The 19,686-nt window shown below is 40.9% G+C and overlaps 1 protein-coding gene across 2 annotated transcripts; it reads left to right on the forward strand.

Annotated features, from left to right (window-relative positions):
• The first annotated feature begins 68 nt into the window (after positions 1–68).
• On the forward strand, positions 69–18,825 carry RAD51C (RAD51 paralog C). 2 transcript variants are annotated; one of them, XM_076354561.1, is made up of 9 exons: positions 69–186; positions 1,413–1,671; positions 1,931–2,097; positions 3,084–3,217; positions 6,202–6,333; positions 8,649–8,715; positions 12,291–12,351; positions 14,773–14,885; positions 18,507–18,825. In XM_076354561.1, the coding sequence occupies exons 1-9, from the start codon at positions 69–71 to the stop codon at positions 18,563–18,565; spliced, it is 1,110 nt and encodes a 369-aa protein (XP_076210676.1). In that variant the 3' UTR covers positions 18,566–18,825. The 2 variants fall into 2 exon arrangements, with proteins under 2 accessions (XP_076210676.1, XP_076210675.1); XM_076354560.1 differs by having other exon boundaries at positions 14,773–14,833.
• The last annotated feature ends 861 nt before the right edge of the window (positions 18,826–19,686 follow it).

Genomic DNA, 19,686 nt, shown 5'->3' on the forward strand with positions numbered 1-19,686 from the left:
TCCCTGCCCGCGCGGGGCGGGGCCCGGCGCGGCCTAGCGCGGCGCGGCGCGGCGCCGGCGCCGTCGGCATGCAGCGGGACGTGGGCAGCCTGCCGCTGGCCCCCGCGCTGCGGGCCAGGCTCGTCGCCGCCGGCTTCCAGACGGCGCAGGAGCTGCTGGAGACCGGCCCCTGCGGGCTGAGCAAAGGTACCGGCGGGGGGACGGGCGCCCCGGCTGCCGGCGGGTCCGCGGCCGGCGGCCCTTGTCCCCTCAGGCCGCCTCCCGGGCATCCCCCCCTTCGGGCAGGTCTCCCCCGCAGCTCTTCCATAACTCCTTTCCTTTCCGCGAAACTTTCGTGGTAGCTTATTAGCGAGGGTGGGGGTTCGGCAGGGTTTCGCTTATGTCGGTGGTTAATGCGTAGGAAGCAGCTTGGGCAGACAAGGCGCTCGATCCGTACCGAGGTGCTGTGGCTCAGCTCCGGGCAGCTCCCCTGAGAAATCCCCCCGAGACCTCAGGTGAGTCTAGAGCAACGGGCACAGTAAATATTTACTGACTTTCGCATGTGCCTAAGCAAAAACGAAACAAAAAAGACGATTCTGATAGAAGATCCTTCTTACGCTGCGTCATAGATGTAAATGGGATACAGAAAAAGAAAAAACAGAGGATTCTGTCTCTCTCGTTCCTCTTCTTTCCCCAACTGTACATGCTTTAAACAAAATAAACTTCCATGAGGTCAGAAAGTTACCTTTTTCAAGCAACTGAAATAAGATTTGCACAGCCATTGTAAGACGTGTATCACGATTTTGATTATCAGTAGTTTTATTATCTATGATAACGTGGTAATAGTTTTTCCTTGAAGAGCCAAGTGAAGTCGTTAGATCCTGACAGATATGCGTGTGTGAAGATAGACACACAGAGATATTTGCAGGTGTCTCATCTGTTACTAGGTCTGTGTTTCAGATCTAGAAATGATGGCTAAGGTGCTCAGCCCTGGAATACCCTGAGAATTCAGAGTACGATCAGTAGGTGTCACTGTCACTTACTAGTCTGCAACCTGACTTCTTTTACAGGACCTGATTTGCTTCAAATTAAATTAATACGATAGCACATTCAGTGCAGAATAGGTGAATTGCTCTGCCAGCTCTCATCCACGTCTGTGAACAGCAGTTTTGATTTTTTTATTTGCAGATAGCTTACTGTCACCTGAATTCTGAACTCAGGGCATCATTGCTCTGAGTTCTTTTGAAAATCACATCGTTAGTTCCAGAAATGTTGGCAAGCTGTGCACATCGTTATACTAAAAGGCTTAATATTTTTGTGTTCCACTGCAGAATGATCAGGTTCTGTCAAACAAGTTGAATTATCTCTTCATACTTGAAATAAATCACTGTTTATAAAAATAAAGTAGTGTTTCATGATTTTGACTCTTCTAGAAATTGGGATCTCCAAAGAAGAGGCACTGGCAGCATTACAGGTTGTGAGGCAGGAATGTCACGGGGATGCAGCAAGGACTGCTGGGGGATCAGGCGCCACCAGAAAGTGCACAGCGCTGGAACTTCTGGAAGAAGAGCAAGCCCAGGGCTTCATCATCACCTTTTGTTCAGCACTAGACAATATTCTGGGAGGTGGTGTGCAACTAACGAAAATCACCGAGATCTGCGGAGCGCCTGGTGTTGGGAAAACACAGCTATGGTATTTTGGTTTTTGATTGCTTTTGTGCGACTGAGAATCACTTTTCTTTGTTTGGTTTAACTGTGAAGAGAGTTCATTTTTCTTGTTGTCATGCCTGCAATCTCTGATTCTTAATACAGCATTATAAATATAATAAAGACAATGGCTGCACTGCTCCCTGTTCCACGTGTTCCTCAGCAGAAATGTCACTTTAGGAGTGAGTTGGGAGGGGAGAGCTTTGTGGTGTAAATATCTGTCTTTTTTCTGTTTCCCATGGCAGTATGCAGTTGGCAGTAGATGTACAGATCCCAGAATGCTTCGGGGGCGTAGCTGGAGAAGCTGTGTTCATTGACACCGAGGGAAGTTTTATGGTAGACAGAGTAGTGGATATTGCAACTGCCTGTGTGCGGCATTGCCGGCTTATTGCTGAAGCTCATCAAGAAGAAGGTACGTTGCTAAGTCATTTCTTTCTGCCTAGTAGGCGAGGACCTGAGTGAAACGAGTTTCTCGTAGGCTGCAGTTTTACAGTTTGAGGGTTTCAGCAGCAGTGCTGGCTTAAGGAGTTCTTGCTGCCAGCCTTTATTTCCACCTGTATGTATCATACCCTGAACTGCGTCACCATGTGGAGCCATGCTGCAGACTGAGCTGATCTACTTTAAGAATAATTCTTTTTCTACATGATGATCTGTGGGGTATGTGGGGTTTTTGGCTGTTGCTTTTTTTTTTTTTTTGTTTAGCACTTTAATGATCGAATTTACAGCAAAACCCAAACACAACTCTGTCAGCAAAACTGAGGAATAATGTGCTGCAACGCAGGGACAGGAAGAGCAGCTGGGGAAAAAGAAGAGGAACGGCAGAATTTCTTAAGGCAATATTGCTGCTGAAGCCCCATATTGTGAAACTGTAGCTGGAATTCAGCTCCTTCATAAGGTCAACGTAGCCAGGTTGCATTTAATGAAGAGTTTTATTCTAGAAGTCGTCAGTGTGTTGGGGATACTGACACAACTTTTATGCTACTCTTAGAGTGTTTTATGCAGCAAACTTCTGTTTGAACAGAGGTAAAAGGACACCATATTAAATGAGCTACTGCCTGTACATTAAATAATGGATGATTAATAGTCACTGTTGTCCTCTGGTGGTGTTCTGGCTTGAAAATGATTTACTGGAAAAGTTCTTTTTTCAGAAATAAATTTTTCATTTTTGGAGCACTCCCTTGGAGGCTCCGGTGTATCTGTGTGCAAATGCTGAGATAGCATCTGCTCACCACCTCCTTGACTTTCAAGCCAGATGGAAGGTATGTTTCTTTACCTTGACTGTTTCTGGGGGTTTTGCTGTTGCTATATGTGGAAGGCATAGTTTGGTAGAATGACGAAAGTAGCAATATGCTAGTACAGACTTCTGACTCATTTACTCATCTATTTATTTGTTCTCAGATCATCTAAAAGCTTTGGAGACTTTCTCTCTTGAAAGTATCCTTTCTCACATTTATTACTTCCGTTGCCGTGACTACATAGAGCTTCTTGCACAGGTCTACCTCCTCCCAGACTTTCTTTCAGAGCATTCAAAGGTAAGGGTTATTGCAGACTTACCAGAAGACATCACTCATCTTCACACTAAAGATTTTCAGGGATGTTCATCTGTTATAGTAAGAGTAACATGAGTAACACCTTGGTACCTCGTCAGCTTGGCAGTAATATATTGGCTGATGCCAGAGTACAAATGTGAAGCTTGCTTGCTTGTTTGCTTTTTCATTCACATCCCAATTACTCTTGAGAGTGATTTGCTTTTGCTACCGCTGCTGCCATCGTCCTGAATCTCCGCTTTGAGGCGAGGGTACTGGATCTATGTTGCCACATGTTTTTACATTTCTATGAGCACTGAGTTATGAATCATCACAAAACTGCTTTACAGAAGAGTCTCTGAGCCAGGCGTGCGTGTGATGACCATGATGCAGGGGGATCAGAAAGGCTTAGTGCCATTTTTTTTTGTCCTAGAAGATCACTGAGGACCAGAAGCAGCCTGCACCATCCTGGCATCCAGAAAGTGACTCTTCTCCTTCTTTCCAATACATCTTCTGTTGCTACAAGCAACCAGAGCCTGCGGCTTGACTCTTGGGTGGACTACAGCCAAAAAGTTTCCTAGTACCTAGTGTCTTAGTGAAATGCTATTGTAAGGCAGATTTTCACCACCTCCCTTCCAGATTTCTAGATTCTGCACAGCAGATCACTCCCTAACAGGGTTCAGGGAAGATGACTTGTGCCTTATTCTAACAGAGCACAAATCAGTGTTGTTTAGTTAGATTGTCTTTTACATATCATTTCCATTTTTGGAAGCTGTTATGTTCTTGAAAGCACAGATGGGAGTCTTACTTTTGCTTAGTGTAGTCTGGTATTTCCCTTTCTCTGCCAGGTACTAACGGTGCCCTGTTGTGTTTGCTCTTGTGGAAAGTACATGGCTTCATTAGCACAGTTACATTGGGCTGCAGTTCTCTGGTACCATCTGTGCTGATTATCTGTGCTTGGCCTGGAGCCTGAAATACCGAAGGTTGCAGGAGAACTGTAAGACCTTCTGGTGATTCCTTGGACAGGCTATAAGTGACTTGACAGATCGCTCGTTGCAGTCCAGCTCTCATTAAAATTAGTCTGATCCCTCTGTGCAGACCTGGAGCTGAGACTGGGACCACAGGAAACCTCCAAGCTTTAGCGGTTTTTTGAGAGAGACACAGTTGTAGAGAGTATCATTTGGAAATACAAATTAGTCTGAGATCTTGTTAATAATATGAGAAAGACCAATAATATGAAAAAGACTTATGTTAGAAAATATTCTTGTCATAATAAACATAATTCTTTAAGGTCTAGTAGAGACAAACTGACATGGAGAAGGCATGTGTTACCAAGCTTTCTCTATATAGCCTACTTTTGAATACTTTAAGTGTACTTGTTTGCTATTTTATAAGTGCAACTGGGAGAAAATAAACTAAATTGCATCCTACCTGGACATACTCATCTGATAGGCAAGTTATATAACTATGTATACATGCCTTTCTAGCATGACTCATGTTTATACTGTTAAACTGATTGTTCTTGAAGTCAAAAAATTATGCATGAGGAAGATGTACAGGCTCATAGAAAAGAATTTGCAGGAAGGAGGAAAAATGAGAAAACAGAAGAATATCTTATTTTAATTCTAACTATTTAATCTTCTTTTTCAAATTAAGATTTTTTTTGTTTGTTTTTCAGTTGGAGGCCCAGGGCCATTTCACAGGGTGATGTTTGCTGCAGGCTTGTATGTTCCAGCCACAAAGCTACTTCCCAGTAACGGGTTAAATCAGTAATACAGAAAATCATAGAATCATAGAATGGTTTGGGTTGGAAGGGACCTTAAAGACCACCTAGTTCCAACCCCCCTGCCATGGGCAGGGACACCTTCCTCCAGACCAGGTTACTCAAAGCCCCATCCAGCCTGGCCTTGAACACTTCCAGGGATGGGGCAGCCACAACTTCTCTGGGCAACCTGTTCCAGTGCCTCACCACCCTCAGTTTTCTCGTGTTGTTTCCAATTTGTTATCACGTGCATTAATGCAAGAACTCATAGATACCTAGGATTTGAGTGACATCTGAACACGCAAACGCTGTAAGACTATCCATCTCCCTTCTGTATTTCAGACAAACTTGGGTCATCAAAACAGCTACAACAAATGAAACTAGAATAAATCAAAATCCCAGACTAATGTTTATATAGTATTTTGAGGGTGATGAGCCAGTAGCAGCATTGTGCTCTAGCTTCAGCTAATGATTGCTACAAAAGAAATAATTCAGCAAAGCAAACATCTTCAGGCAAGATAGATACTCAGCTCCATTGCATAGTGTCTGGAATATCTTTAAGCATCTGTTAAAATCCATGTTTCGAAGATAGATCACTGATACGAGCCTTAGAATCTGATGAGTTGTCTGCTGACTGCAGACAGCATGTATTCTAGTTTCGGTTTGGATTTTATTTTTTGAGGGAGAAGGTGAAATAGTGTTCACGGAGAGTTGATTGAAGTACAGTTCTGATGTTTAATGATTTTTTTTCTCCAACTTCTCTTCTGCAAGGCTTTAAGTCCAGCTTTGTTATTTTGTATTCCATACCAGGTGCTGCAGAGATAAGTCAGCTACCTGTAAGCGAGTGAGCTCTGAAACTGGAAACAGTCGGAAGGGCAGCTCTGTGCTGAGTTAACTAATGCGAGAGCTTAGTGCAGCATTTTGTTTAAGCTAGTGCAGCTATGGTCTGAGCTAGTATTTACGCATAATGCAGTAGTGCACTTAGCAAGTGTACTAGTGTGTTTGGAGCTTGAGGCCCTTTACTCTGCGCTCTGGTGGAGTGCTGATTGTCTCCGATAGATACATAGAGACAATACGTGTTACGCTGTCATGCACATCTGAGTATGAAATAAAAGATTGTCATCACCTTACATAAAGCATTCCAGTGCACTTAAAAAGAGGTCTTACTGCTTTTTGTCATTTGTTTGTAGGATAGTAATGGTAGTTTTTCCTTTTATTCTGCATTTAGGTCCGACTGGTGGTAGTTGATGGAATTGCATTTCCTTTTCGCCATGACTTTGAGGACCTCTCGCTTCGAACAAGGCTTTTGAACGGTCTGGCACAACAGCTGATCATCATAGCAAATGATCATAAATCAGCGGTAAGTCTGGGGCGGGTTTAAATCACAAAAGGTGCTACTTTGGAATAAATACATTACAAAGAATTAAGCAAATGTGATTTGTGATTGCCTGTAAATAGCAAAATAAAACTGCAAGAATGTCCTCTACATTCGTGTTTGCCAGTTTCGTTGGTAAATATAGACGGGTCACACAGACAAAACTGTTTAGGTGGAAAATTCCTAGACTTGCCAAAATAAGTAAAATTTGCATTAAAGGCATCCTGTGGATCTTAATTAAATGGTAGCATATCAATTTGTCATTCTGTTTCACATCATTTTCTTTAATGATTTGGTTGGACAAGGAACGTTCCTCTAGTGACTTTTACCTACAAAGCACGTGCATTAAAATACATCAGAATATTTAGCAGTTCCAACATAATTTTCCACGCTTTGTTTAAAAATAAACTACTGTCTTAGCGGAGGAACTGTTCTTAGGGAGGAAAACCACTTTATCTGCTAGTTTGGCTTGCTCTTCTGGCATGCAGGGAAACCCATAGCTTCCTTCCTGGGCATTGTTTCTACGTCATTTACTCCAATATGGAGGTCAGCAAATCTGCAGCTGCGTAGCCAGCAGATGGCACTCAGAAGCTACATCTGTTCCAGAAGTCGTTTTGGCAAGTCTTTTACAGCACAGAAAAGCATTGTTCAGGAATTAGAGCTTACACAGTCTCAAAATGGTGCTTCTGCCTGTAACTGTTTCCAGGTGACTTGCAACCTTGTCACCCTCAACTCTCTTGCGCAATTGGCTTTTGTTCCTAACTGCTAAAAATAAGCCTCCCCTTGTGCTTCCTCTGATAGCTGCAGGAAGGGCAAGTGCACAGCTCTGCATTCCGCCTGGGTCAGGCGATTGTGCTTGCTGCTGAAAGCATACCCTCTCTCTTGCCCTGACATGAATTATGAAGCTTCTTCCTGCTGGTATGGGCACCGAGGGAGACAGATGTTGTATGACTGCTTGATTTGCACAGCCTCCAGTTTACCGAGTGCTTTCGCTCATAAATTGGGCACCTGGTGACCTTGAACAGGAGCAGTTATCATTGTACAGTCTTTTTTTCTTTGGTCAAGGGAAACATATATAACTTACTTCTATTGAACAAGTGAGTAGTTTAGTACAAACACTTGCTAAATAAACACTTGCTAAAGAAGTGATCAGTCACAGAGCTTCAGAAATGATCTAGCTCAGAGCGGCCCTCTTGTTAGTTTTTGAGTTAGTTCCACGTAGCTTGCAAGCAGTCTAAATTCAGCTTGCATGCTAGGGAGTGCTTGTCGTGCAGCAAAGCTGGGCAGTCTGAATGCTCTAATATGGTAGGAAGTAAGTTCCTTTAGTTTCTAAAGCTGAACTCGGTGGGTTGTGCTAGGGTGCCCAGACCAGCCCTTCTCCAGCAGTGAGATGGGGAGCCTATTTGGGGTTGTTATCATCCATATATGATGAGTTACTTCTCTAAAATATGAAATACATGTCTTGGGGCTTTCAGCTATGCAAATGTTCTGGTGCGTGCCCCCTGTGCTCAGTGGAATTGCTTGCTCTAGCACACTTTTCTAACTGTTCAAGCAAGAGTCATACAAGCATGTCAAACAATGAAAACCCCTAGGGTTTAAGATAGGTACAAATTTTTATTTTTCATTTTTAATGAACTTTGCAATTAATATTCCTGGCTCTTTTCTGTCTCACCCACCCCCACTTCTACCAGGGATCTAACCTAGACTGTCTGTGAACCTCCTACGAGTGATTTGTGCTGCGAAAACACTCCCCCGCTCTGTCTGTTCACTTTCATTCTGCTTTGTATTGTACCCACTTGCGCATTTTTAGACTACAAGGTGCAGAAATTCTATTAATCACTAGGCTTATGCATGTTTTGAGCAGCACCACCAAGTTCATTTATGCCACAGTGACTGAAATCTATCTCTTTATAGAGGGCTAGTACAAGTCACGTGCATCTAAATACAGATCCAAACAGTATTTATTACAAATACGTTGGAATATACAAGTTGTGTAGAGTTTGCATCCCTTGGGAAGGGAGAAATTTAGGTTTCTTTAAAGTCTTGAATGAAAGAAATCTACCTTCTATGCAAATTGAAAATACATTTTGCAGGGTTCTCTTACTTTGTTTTGGCTATTGAGGAACGATAAGGCACCTTTACAGTTTCTTCTTGTTAACACGAAAGCTTCATTACAGTAGGCAAGAGTTTTACCTGAGTAACTTGATAAAAGCTTTTTGAAAAACCCCTCTTTTCCCTCCCACCAATATGCTTCTTTTCTGGAGATTTTCTTGTTTCTTTGCGTTTGTTTCCTCTTTTAGGTAGTTCTGACAAACCAAATGACAACAAGGATTGGACAAGGCCAGTCCACATTGGTACCTGCTTTAGGTAGGTTAGCTTGTGAGTTGAAAACAGAGTTAATCTTCAAATATATGACTTCCTTTCTTTTGGCATCGTGTACGAAGAAAATGAAGTTGTTTGCTGAACTTCTGCAGCGTAGCAGAATCCATGGCGAAACTATTAGACCCATCTGGAACTGCTAGCATTGTGGAACTCTACAGTAGTGCTTATCTATGTCAGCATTGTAATTATAGTTAGCAACTATCAAATTTTATTCCAAACTCCAACATGGTGTGCAGATTAGAATGCTGGTTAGATTTTTGAAAAGAAATTACAATATTTTTAAAAGTCATGACATTTTCAGATTGCAGAAACTCACAGATTGAGAGCGTTGCTGGATTTTTTTTTTTTGCCTTTTTAAACCAACATTTTTAATACTAAACTTGATATTAGATCTGTCAGTATTCCTTAAGATGACTGAATCACCCTTTATGGGGAAGCACTAGGTACTAAGAACTCTCTGAGTAACTAGGTTTTTAGACGTGCAGCTAATGTATTGCAGCCTTCCCTTGAGGATCTTAGGCTGTGGAGTTACCTCTATTCCAGCTGTAGTTGTGTCAGCTAAGGAGGCCACTACCCCTGCTGGAGGTCACTGCCACATCCTATATGCTGGCTGAGCTGTTTATGTGATTGTCTCCCAATCCGTTTCTGCCAAAAGTGGGCCAGGTAAGCTTGAGCTATTTAAATAAGTAAACCTCTGATAAATCAGGTAATTTAGACTGAAATTGGCTAGTCAATGATCATGCAAAAAATGTAGGGATGGACCTGGGGGCAGTAAACCCCTGGCAAGAATGTCGTGATGAACAAGTTAAAGCGCTAACAGAAGAACACAGCTTAATGGTTGCACACCTCAAACTATGCTGCAATTTCCTAAATTCCCTGAGAATCATTCACTGCCTCTCCAAAACAGTTTACATTGTTTATTTTGCCATTACGCTTGAACACGTTGCATTAATTATTTGCAAAGGCATTTCATATTTGCTGTATAGCTGGAACTCTCTACAGTTATGATGTAGAGGGAAGTTCTATGTGGGGTCCTCAACTACAGCCTGCCCATAGTGAGTTTAAGTGTTTTTTACAGGCTGCTCCATTTCACCCTGTAATGAGCAGAGTACCTCATATAGACTCTTCTGCTGCGGTCACAGGGGAAAATAGAACAATTCTTCCAAAGTAGAGATTTTGACAAATGAAGAAAAAGCTCAGCATTTAAATCTTATTTCAGGTTGTAACTTTGTGTTATTTTATGATGCAGTTAAAGGGCACAAATTCTCTGTCCGCAGCTTCAGTTTCTGTGAACTAAGTAATGATTCCCTTGTTCTGGAGTGGGGGGAGAAGAAGGGGACAGGACAAAGGCAAAGATGTTCTCAGTGTCTATACAGGCATTGAACCATTTGGCACAGATGCAAGATAAAATTAACAAATACAGACCATCTCCTTCGAGAATGTGACGAATGTGGAATTTTGAGCTGTGCATGCAGATAAAGACCCAACTTCCAGTATCTGACCCTTTTTGTCATTTTTGACTCTTGCTCTCTGATGCATTATTTTTGGCAGCCTTTCTGGCTACAAACCCAAAGAAAGCTAATAGATTGTCTTTTTTCAATAGCCAGCGTTGTTTGGGAGCTGTTGTGTTTATTGAGTCATAGGGACAGTAAAGAATGTGAAGATATTCAGAGTAGGTTATAATTCAAAGATACCATGTATTGTCCTGCGCGTATTTTCTTTTACAAACATTTAATTTGACATAACCTCATATTGACCATAAACTGATTGTGACTCTCACCAGAATGTGTGTATAACCACATAGTATTGTTAAACTGAATAGTGTGTACTCTTGCAAAAATGAAACTTTGTACCAGTTGGTAAAATATTTAAGCTAAGAGATATTCCCCTCATCTTAAACAGCAATATCTCAAGTTGAGCATTTCAGAGTGGTACAAAGCTGTTTTCATTTTGATGTGAATTTATTCCATAGACTCTGTGCAGGTATTGAGCTGGTGGATTACAAGGTGATTTTTACGACCCTCTTTGAAGGGATGCTATTTCAACAGTCTCATCGTACAGGCTAAAGAGCCTCCTACTCATCCATGGTTGGTTGTAGCCAAAGGAATTATTGAAGGAGGGGTCAGCAGCAAAACCCCAAGTAAAATCAATCGTATTGCCTCCCCTAAATAGGTTTTTTCCCCATTGATTGGTAAGCCTTAGAAACAGCCTTTTCTCAGATTTCATAAGAGCGTTAATCTCTAAACTCTTATTCAGCTTCCTAGCAGAAGGGAAGTTCTTAATTATGGGGGGGGGGGGGGAAAGCACAGATGCTGCAAGGTATTAAGTCAAGAGCTTTATGAAGGGGACAGCTTTCTTTCCCACTAGTGATAGCTAAGCTGGGTGTTCCCAGACATTTCTACTGGATATATTTAGAAAGGAGGTCAAATATTAATCTACAGTCAGTTTAACACAGAAATATCTCATTTTACAATAGCATTTTTCTCTCATGTTCGTTACAGTTGGAAATGTTCTGGTGTGGAATTTGTACCCATTGTAAAATGTGTTTTGATCTCTGACTCGGAACCATATCTGATAGCCAAAATCTTTAATCTTAACTTAGATATAGTGGAGCAAGGTCTGGCAAGATGCCTAGAGGGTCTAGGTCTTCATTACAGTTGAATCATTTTTTTTCTTCTCTGTGCTGTAATGAATACCAGAGCACATGGGGCATGTGGGGCTGGTGACATGATGGAGACCAACAAGTGATTCAGAAGTTACAGGGCTGTGGGCAGGTGAATAGGAGAGGCTTACAGCACTTAACCAAAATGACTCCTTTAAAATGCAATCCATCTTTGGACTACTGACTGCCTCCTGGGATAAGCAGAGGAAAACACCCAATAAAACTGTCTATAAATTGAACTGAGCTTGTGGTCGGGTGTGAACTGAAACAGTAGGGCTGTTTCCCCTGAAACAGGTTAACAATCCAAACCTCCGTCTCTCTTTCCACCACGCCCCCCCGCCCCTTGCTTTTGGTTGTGTTCTTTTGCATTTTGCTGTCAGAGGCAGAAGACTGCTTCAGGGGCCCTTAATACTTTAATAATCATTGACTTTCTCCCAAAGCTTGCATCCCAAAGGGAGTGATGTTTGCTCATAATTATGCCTGAGAGACAGAATATTGCAATTTTGAAGTAGGATTTAGACATACTCACTAGGCTTCTTCAGTAGTAATTAGAAAAATCTTTTCTTCATGCTGCCTCTATTTTCAAGGTTTGTCTAGTACCCGTCCTTTATTAGGTATATATAAAATCTTTCTACAAGTATAGAAAGCTTGATGCAATACTTCCATAAAACACACTGTGAGTACAGAGGTTATTCCTTGTCTCGGTATATTTGATAAACTAGTTGTGAAATCCTATGAATCCATATGAAAAAGATGTGATTCATTACTGCAAGAAAGGTATATATTTTTTTCATCATGGCGTTTTTTTGGAAGACTGGTCTAATTTCACTACAGTTTACTGATGATGATGCTGTTATAGGAGATAAATAAAATGGCCTGTCATTTTTGTGTCACCCAGGAGAAAGCTGGGGACATGCTGCTACTGTGCGTTTAATCTTTCACTGGGACAACACTCAGAGGTAAGTGAAAATGTAGGCCAGTAAGGTACATAATAATATTGACAAGTGTGACGTTTGAGAATCTTTTTCAGACTGGCACTAGTGGCCAAGCAGGGATTTGAATTTGACTCCTGGCCTTGGTCTGCCATGTCCCAGGCTACTGAGGCTCAAGAAGAGCTTTCTAATTCAGCCTAAGACAGCGTGGGCTGAACTGTCATGCTCCCCCTTCTCACCATGGTCAGCTTGCTGCAGTGCTGTACTTTCTTTCTGACAAGATGCCGTGTCTCATCAAAACATAACACCCTAATGGCAGTTGCTCAGACACAAGAATTTAGGATCTGGTGGCTAAGTAGAAATTTTTTTTTTTTTTTTTACTATCTGCATTCTGTAAGCAGGGAGTAGAATTTCTTTGCTTGTCTTTTAGGCCCCAGTCAGTACAAAGCCAAAGATGCCGAAGAAGGCTTTCCACCTAGATAGTGATTCTCAGGAGGACAGACCATAGGCCTACGGACCCCTGAGCCTCAGGGGCAGCCGTTGGACCTTTCTGCTTTTAAATGCAGCAGGATGGTTCTGCAAAACTGGACAGCTATGCAGATACCAAGTTACAATGACCTGCAGAGAGGTAGAAAGAGAGCTGCATTTACTCCCAATGCAGAGCTGACCTATGGAGTATGATTTTAGAAGCCCAAAGGAATGAGGATGTCCCTTCTAAAAACAGTATGAAGTTCTGTTTGTTGTAATGACATCTTTTCTGTTTCCTGGTTCTTTTCCCCCCCCCTTCACTATATTGCAAGCTCACTTTTCTTTCCTGGTCGGTTAAATTTGTCTTGTATATAGTATCACAATGCAGCAACTTGAGATTAAGAAGCCTTGCTTCAATTCCCTAATCTTCTGCAAACAGTGAACAAAAATGCTACTGGAATGTTGTTGTGCATAGTTTTGCTTGTTAAACTTGAAAGAGAAATGCAGTGACACTTTCTTGTGGCATTTTGTTTTTTAAATTCTAAGTTTGAAGGCAATGCAGAATCATTACAGCAGGCTGTTTAATTTGGAATTAAATTAACATCACTGATTAGTTAACAGCCTTTATAAGACAGAAGTTGCATCAACATAATGATTGCAGAGTGAACAAAAGTTAATTTTATATATCAAAAGTAAAGAGCTTTTTTCTTCTGCAACACAGCTAGGAAGGTTGTAGAAACAGGTTCCAGAAAGCAAGCCAAAGATAGACAAACGTTTTGTTTACTGTTCTAAATATGCAGCTAATATGGAGCAGGGCCTGCAGAAGCATAGCAATTCCGATTACAACTGCCTATCTGTAAAAAGCAGAAATAGCTAGATTGTGTTGTATTTTTACACGAACTACCTATACCTGATGGTCCATCGTGGTTCTTGTTTTTATATTAGGTTATTGAGGCACAAAGATGACCATCTGAGAATCCATTTGCTGCCTTTTTTTTTTTTTTTAAATTGTGCTTTGGCCAAATATGATACCTGTCTCTTTCTTTCTCTCTACCACTGAAAATGTCAGAGCTTAATTATAAGGGTTCTCATTGCTGTGAGGAAAGATCCTGTTGAGTCAGAAGCACGCAGCAGAGCTCCAGCTGAGTGCTTGTAAAAGCATGGCTTCTGCAGCTTCAGATTTGGGCTATTTTGTAAAGTATAACCCACCACTTAAATGTTCTGAGGAATTCCCTGTGTAGCTAATATGAAGTGGCAGTGTTCCTCAGGCTGTAATTACGTGCTCTCTAATAGAATGGCACCTCGGGGAGGAAAAAAAAAACCCAAAATAATTAACGGGATCTTTGGCAGTGTGTCTTGATACAGAGAGCAGAACACTTTCTATATGGGCTTTACATAAGTGTAAGTTTTGGGGAGGTGGGCATGGTGCAGACTAGCAGCCCTAGGACTAGTTGAAAAACCCCTTGCTTTTGAGCTGCTTTGCAATCTTCTATCTATATTAGGCAAGCATCTATTGGGCTAGGTGCTCTGTATAAGCACAAATCAAGATGCATTGCTTAGAGTCTAAATGCACAAAATCAAGGAAGTGTTAGAGGAGATACAGAAGGGAAACAATTTTCTCAAGGTTATGCTGTATGTCAGCGGCAAGGTCAGGCTTAGAAATAGAACATCTTATTCTCATTCTCCATCCACTAGGTTATATTGACAGGCTTGTGAAATCTCTAGAAAAAACCTCCCTAAAAGTATTTGAATCATTCACTCTTTTTAGTAGGTCTACGTCGTATTTGAGCTTACATGACCAACGTAAGGATGGGAATTTGGCATCCACAGTTTAAATGACCTATATGAAAATACATATATAAGAATTCCACTGGTCACCTACCCCATGATTGTAGGAAAACTTGGGTCTGGTCATTTGGTTACTTGGAATTTTTATTATTATATTCACTAATCATAATTATCTGTTTTTTGTTTAACCAGGTTGGCAACGTTGTACAAATCACCGAGTCAGAAGGAGTCAACCATACCGTATCACATTACAGTTAGTATTTCTTCTGGGATGGAGATACAGAGATGGGAGCAAATTGTTAGCTGTAAAGGAATTTTCAGACACATAGACAAATCTGAGAATGATGTTTGCATTCTTAGCGTTGCCTTTCAGTTGCCTTCTGAAGGTAACCAGTAATACTGGGTTGTCTCCAGGTTTATGAATATTTCGCACCTTTTCTCTTTAGAAAAATGACCCAGCAGGTTAGTCCTCTTAGAGTTAAAACATTTTGATTTCCAGATCAAATTTACAGGCAGCCTGTCCCCATCTGTTCTTGTGCTAGTACTGCTTATTTTATCTGCCCTTGATGTTAACTTTTGGCCTAAGTGCAATTACAGAGGACAATCATGCACTCTCTCAGCCTTCATTTTGGGAGACTTGAACAAGCCAAGCTGTTTTTTCCCTTGTCAGGTAGGTTATTGTTTCCCTAGTGGCTCTTCTCTGCATCTGTTCCAGCTGAGTTTGTCTTTTTAGGACAAAGGTGACCAGAATCATACATGGTGTTCCAGAGGTCTCACCAGTGTTTTGTGCCATACATATTTCCACATCTCTGCTTTAAGTGCATGGCCTGATACAACCTAGGTTGTATTCATCTCTCTCGTAGCTCCATCCTACCGGTGACCCTATGACCAGCCACTATATACAGATTTTCCTCTTCTGTCACTATCATATGAGGAACTTCCAGCTTATGGCTGGAGTCCTTATTCATCCCTAGTTAAATCCTGTGATTGTTTTCTTTCGTGGAGTGCTTAGATACATATTAATGAGAATACATACTGTCTAAGCTGTATTTAGGTTTAAAGAAAACCCACCACTCGACTCTTACATCTTCAAATGTCAGATACATAGGTACATGCCATAACTATTTGCTGTGTCCTCATGGAAACACGTTGCCATAGCATTTCCTGCAGATTTTAATGCTGCCATAAGATGAGATATTCAAGCTATTGAACAGAAATCAGATTTTTTTTCACTCCTGAATGTATTCACCTGAACAGAAGAAATACTGCAAATATATATATATATTCTTAGTTCTGTAAAGACTGGAAGGGTAAGTGGCACTACATCCCAAGGTTGTTTGGATCATGTGATGTGAGTGTGCAGCCCTTTCTCTCCAGGTGACAAACAGATGGATTTTATCTTAGTTTAATTGCCTTTTCCGTTCAGTTTTATATGCATTATGAAATAGCTATGCTCTCTTCTTCTGTGTGAATGCACACAATCTTGAAATACAGTTGAGAGTGTATCCTAATCAAAGATTAATTAAAACTTCAGATTATCCCTGTGTTTTTTCCCCTTAATCCTGTTGAGCTTCAGCAGACGGTTTCTGTGAGTAAAAAATGTATTATCCCTGTTTCTTTCATGAAATTCAGGTCTGATGGTAACAGTCTGCTGTTATCATTTCTCATTCCCATCTCCATAGTTAAACTGTAAATATATGTTCAATGTTTCCAAATCTGATCTAGCACATCTATGTATAACCAGCATACAAAAAAAGATAATTAAAAAAATAATAAATGCCTCAAGCCTAAATCCTCAAAGATGTTTAGACTTACGCAAATCAGATACTTTGGTACCATTGACAAACTGGCTGTTCAGTGCCTGTAAGCCAATGGAGAAGTGTGTAACTTGGTGACCGAGCTCTAGTTCTTTTTCAGCTGTGTCCTTTCCAGCATACTGGCAAGTCAGTCACCACTCTGAGCATGTGTGAAAGCTGTGGAACACCTATCAAATGAAATAGTTTCTTTCACAGGCTGATAAGGATTCATTCTTAAATGCAGAGTATAGAAATGTAAATCGATTTATGCACAAGGGAGTAAGTAGATCATCTGATTCACCTGAATTTCCCAGGTAATGTGACCCGATTATTTCATCGTGAAAGATAGAGACCCGGGACCTATATTCTGGGTAGGAATTGTCAGTATTTCCCTGAACTGTGGAGGGTCTGCCAGGCTAGCAGTGAGAATACTGCTCAAGTAATAAAGCCATCTACCTTTGTCAATCTTGATGCAGTCTGTAGATGCCAGAAGACGTTAAAGAACAATTCAAAATGACGGTAGACTATCTGAGCTTTGTAGGTCCTTGGTTCCATTAGCCACATTCTTGCCATCTAAAAACCACTAACAGAATTCACAAATATACATAAAATTCTTTTATTTTTGAGGTGCTGCCCAGAAGGTACACGCCTGTGAATAAATGGAAAACATCCATACTAAGCAGCCTACTTTATCGTGTTCTGGCTTTTATAACCATTGGAATGCTTTCGCTGGGAGTCTAGCATGCTGGATTAAGTGGATTCTTGGCTACAGATCCACCTTTGTGCCTAAGGGAAATGGCAGAGATTAGATGCAAGCAGCAGTGAAACACTAAACTTGAAGATTCCCCATTACACTATTTAGAATAACACTTGAGTTGCTTATAATAGCAGAGGGACTGCACAAATTCTGCCCTTGTGGCGCCTCTTGCTGTTTATTCTTTTAAAAACATAGCAGGCTGCGTGAGGTGAGGCATTTAGAAATAGTAATACAGAGATGGGAGACTTTAAGCAAAACATTTTGATTGGGTTTTGTTTTGTTTTGGATTGATCTTGGTGTGGGACACACTGGCATTTTAGAAAAGTCACATGTCTGATAGTAATTCTACCTGCTTTTTCACACTGCACCAACCTAAAATGTCAGCTTTCCTGAAACGCTCTCATCCCCACGTTGTCTCTACCTGAGCATTTAGGATCCCCAAATCAATTTCTTTTTCTGATTAACCCCTTTTCCTCTCTAAGCCTGCAGTGAGAGTCTTCACTGAGCTGTCAGCAGTGCTCCCTGCACGGCATTTGTCTGGAGATGGGAAGACAGACAGTTGCAGGCTTCACATAAACATGTCATCAATGCAGATAGAGATGCTGAGATGTTAACTGATTTTCCAGATCTTTCGTATTTTAAAATCTTTTAAAATCATTAAATTGTGAGCTAAGGTAACAGAAAATACGAACGGTACTAAGCCAAATAGATCACTTCAAGCTCTCTCCTGAGTAGCAGCATCTAGTTTTCACTTCTACGTTTAGTTTTTGGCAGTTAAAGGTTCTCATCCCATTGTGTCCCATAAATTACTATGCTGGGACGGTCTTTGCAGTCTAGAGACTGATTCAGATATGCTGTTCTCTCATTGATGTTTTCAGTTCATTAAGTAGATACATGAAACAAAAATATCCTAGGTTTTAGAAATTCACAGTTTTGTTTCTGCAAACGACTGAGGCAATTAATCCAGTCATCGCCTTGCTTCTGTGGGAGCTTGAATAAGGGCTGAAGGATTTGGCTTTTAATTTATTTAAATAGGCAACATAAGTTAATTTGCAGAGAAGCAGTGCTTCATAGCCATAGGGGTTATTAGTGGTAAAATGAAAATGATAGCCTGGTTGGTGGTAAAATGAAAATGATAGCCTGGTTGGTGAAAATAAAGTATCTTAAAAAATAAAATGAGGAGAGACAGTTATTAGTTGGCATGTGTGTTGAAAAGCTTGCAGTTCTGAGCTTAGCCTGCTCTATAAATGTTCTGTGGCTGCTCATCTAAAATAAATGACAGCATCATACCTTATTCTGATCTTCTGGGAGCTAGTTACTCATACTTTATATCCATAGAAGTGTTATCCTGTGATTTTGCTTATATGTTACAGTCTCATGGCTTCCGAGATGTGCAGCCTCCAGCTGTCACTCAAAATGCAGAAGATACTGAAATGAACCCTCGCAAACGGCCACGGAGAGAAGAGGAAAAGTAATAGCGATTCAAAAGTTGAATGTTAAAAAATGCGTGCTGCATGAGAACAGGTGCATAGTGAACATGCAACCAAAGGTAGCCTGAGAGACTCTGACTTAAATTCCTGCTCTGGACATGATTTTAACATTAAGACTGCAATATGCAAATTTCTGTCGCAGGAAACTTCTTTGTGTATGGCATAATTTTACTTTTATAATAAAAACCTATGTTTTCTATAACGAGGCTTCAGCTTTTTTGGGGGAGATGGAGAATACAACTACTTCTTTTACTCTGGGTAAAAAAAAACAATGAAATGCGAGCGTCTAATACAGTACATTTAATGACACAGGTCTTGATCACTCATCTGGTTTTGTGTGTATCTGAATTTTAACAAGGTTTCATGCAGCAACCTGCTCGCGTGCCTCAGACCGAGGCAGAAGGCAGTGGAGCTGCTGACGGATGCTTTAAGACAAATACATGCCTAAATGCTATGCCAAATTGGGACATTAGGCCTTACCTGCTGTAAAGTCCTTGATCAAGGACAATCAAAGCACTGTTTTGAACTTCTCATTTATCTTGTAGTGGTAACAATAGAGATGAAAGACTAGATCTGAAGGACAAAAGATTTAATCCAGCATGGTAATTTTGTGTTCCTATCTAAGTAAGAATATTTTACCATCGCTCAAGCTTGAACCAAACTGCTGTGCATAGCCCTTAGCTTCCATGTTCTTCTTTTACCAAAGCATTCAGAATGAGGATTCTGTAATCAAGATCTGTTTTGTTCGTGGCTGTAATAAAGGGGAAACCCAGGCTTCTTAGACACCAGCAATATATGAGCAGCTCCAGAATCTAAACCAAATGAAGGAATGAATGTACACTGAAAATACAGCAGGGATTTGTCCTTTTTTTATTAAGAGAAAACAAATCGATAAGATTATTAGAGGAGAAAAAAGGTATTGCAGTGCAAAATAGTAATTCAATTATGAGAAGCGTTTTGTCTCTACACATGCACACATATGACCCTTTTCTGGCATAGTGCTTGACAATGTTACAGCTGAGGAAACTCAGCCAGCAGGCTAAATGGAGAATTCAAGTTGTGG

Source organism: Aptenodytes patagonicus, chromosome 17 (assembly GCF_965638725.1).
Source record: "Aptenodytes patagonicus chromosome 17, bAptPat1.pri.cur, whole genome shotgun sequence".
Lineage (NCBI taxonomy): Eukaryota > Metazoa > Chordata > Aves > Sphenisciformes > Spheniscidae > Aptenodytes > Aptenodytes patagonicus.

Excerpts from the sequence above, each read along its gene's own strand:
- RAD51C (XM_076354561.1), top strand. The coding sequence starts at position 69 with ATGCAGCGGGACGTGGGCAGCCTGCCGCTGGCCCCCGCGCTGCGGGCC. Across the intron at positions 187-1,412 it reads CCCCTGCGGGCTGAGCAAAG|AAATTGGGATCTCCAAAGAA; the intron begins GTACCGGCGGGG and ends TGACTCTTCTAG. Across the intron at positions 12,352-14,772 it reads CACTGGGACAACACTCAGAG|GTTGGCAACGTTGTACAAAT; the intron begins GTAAGTGAAAAT and ends TTGTTTAACCAG.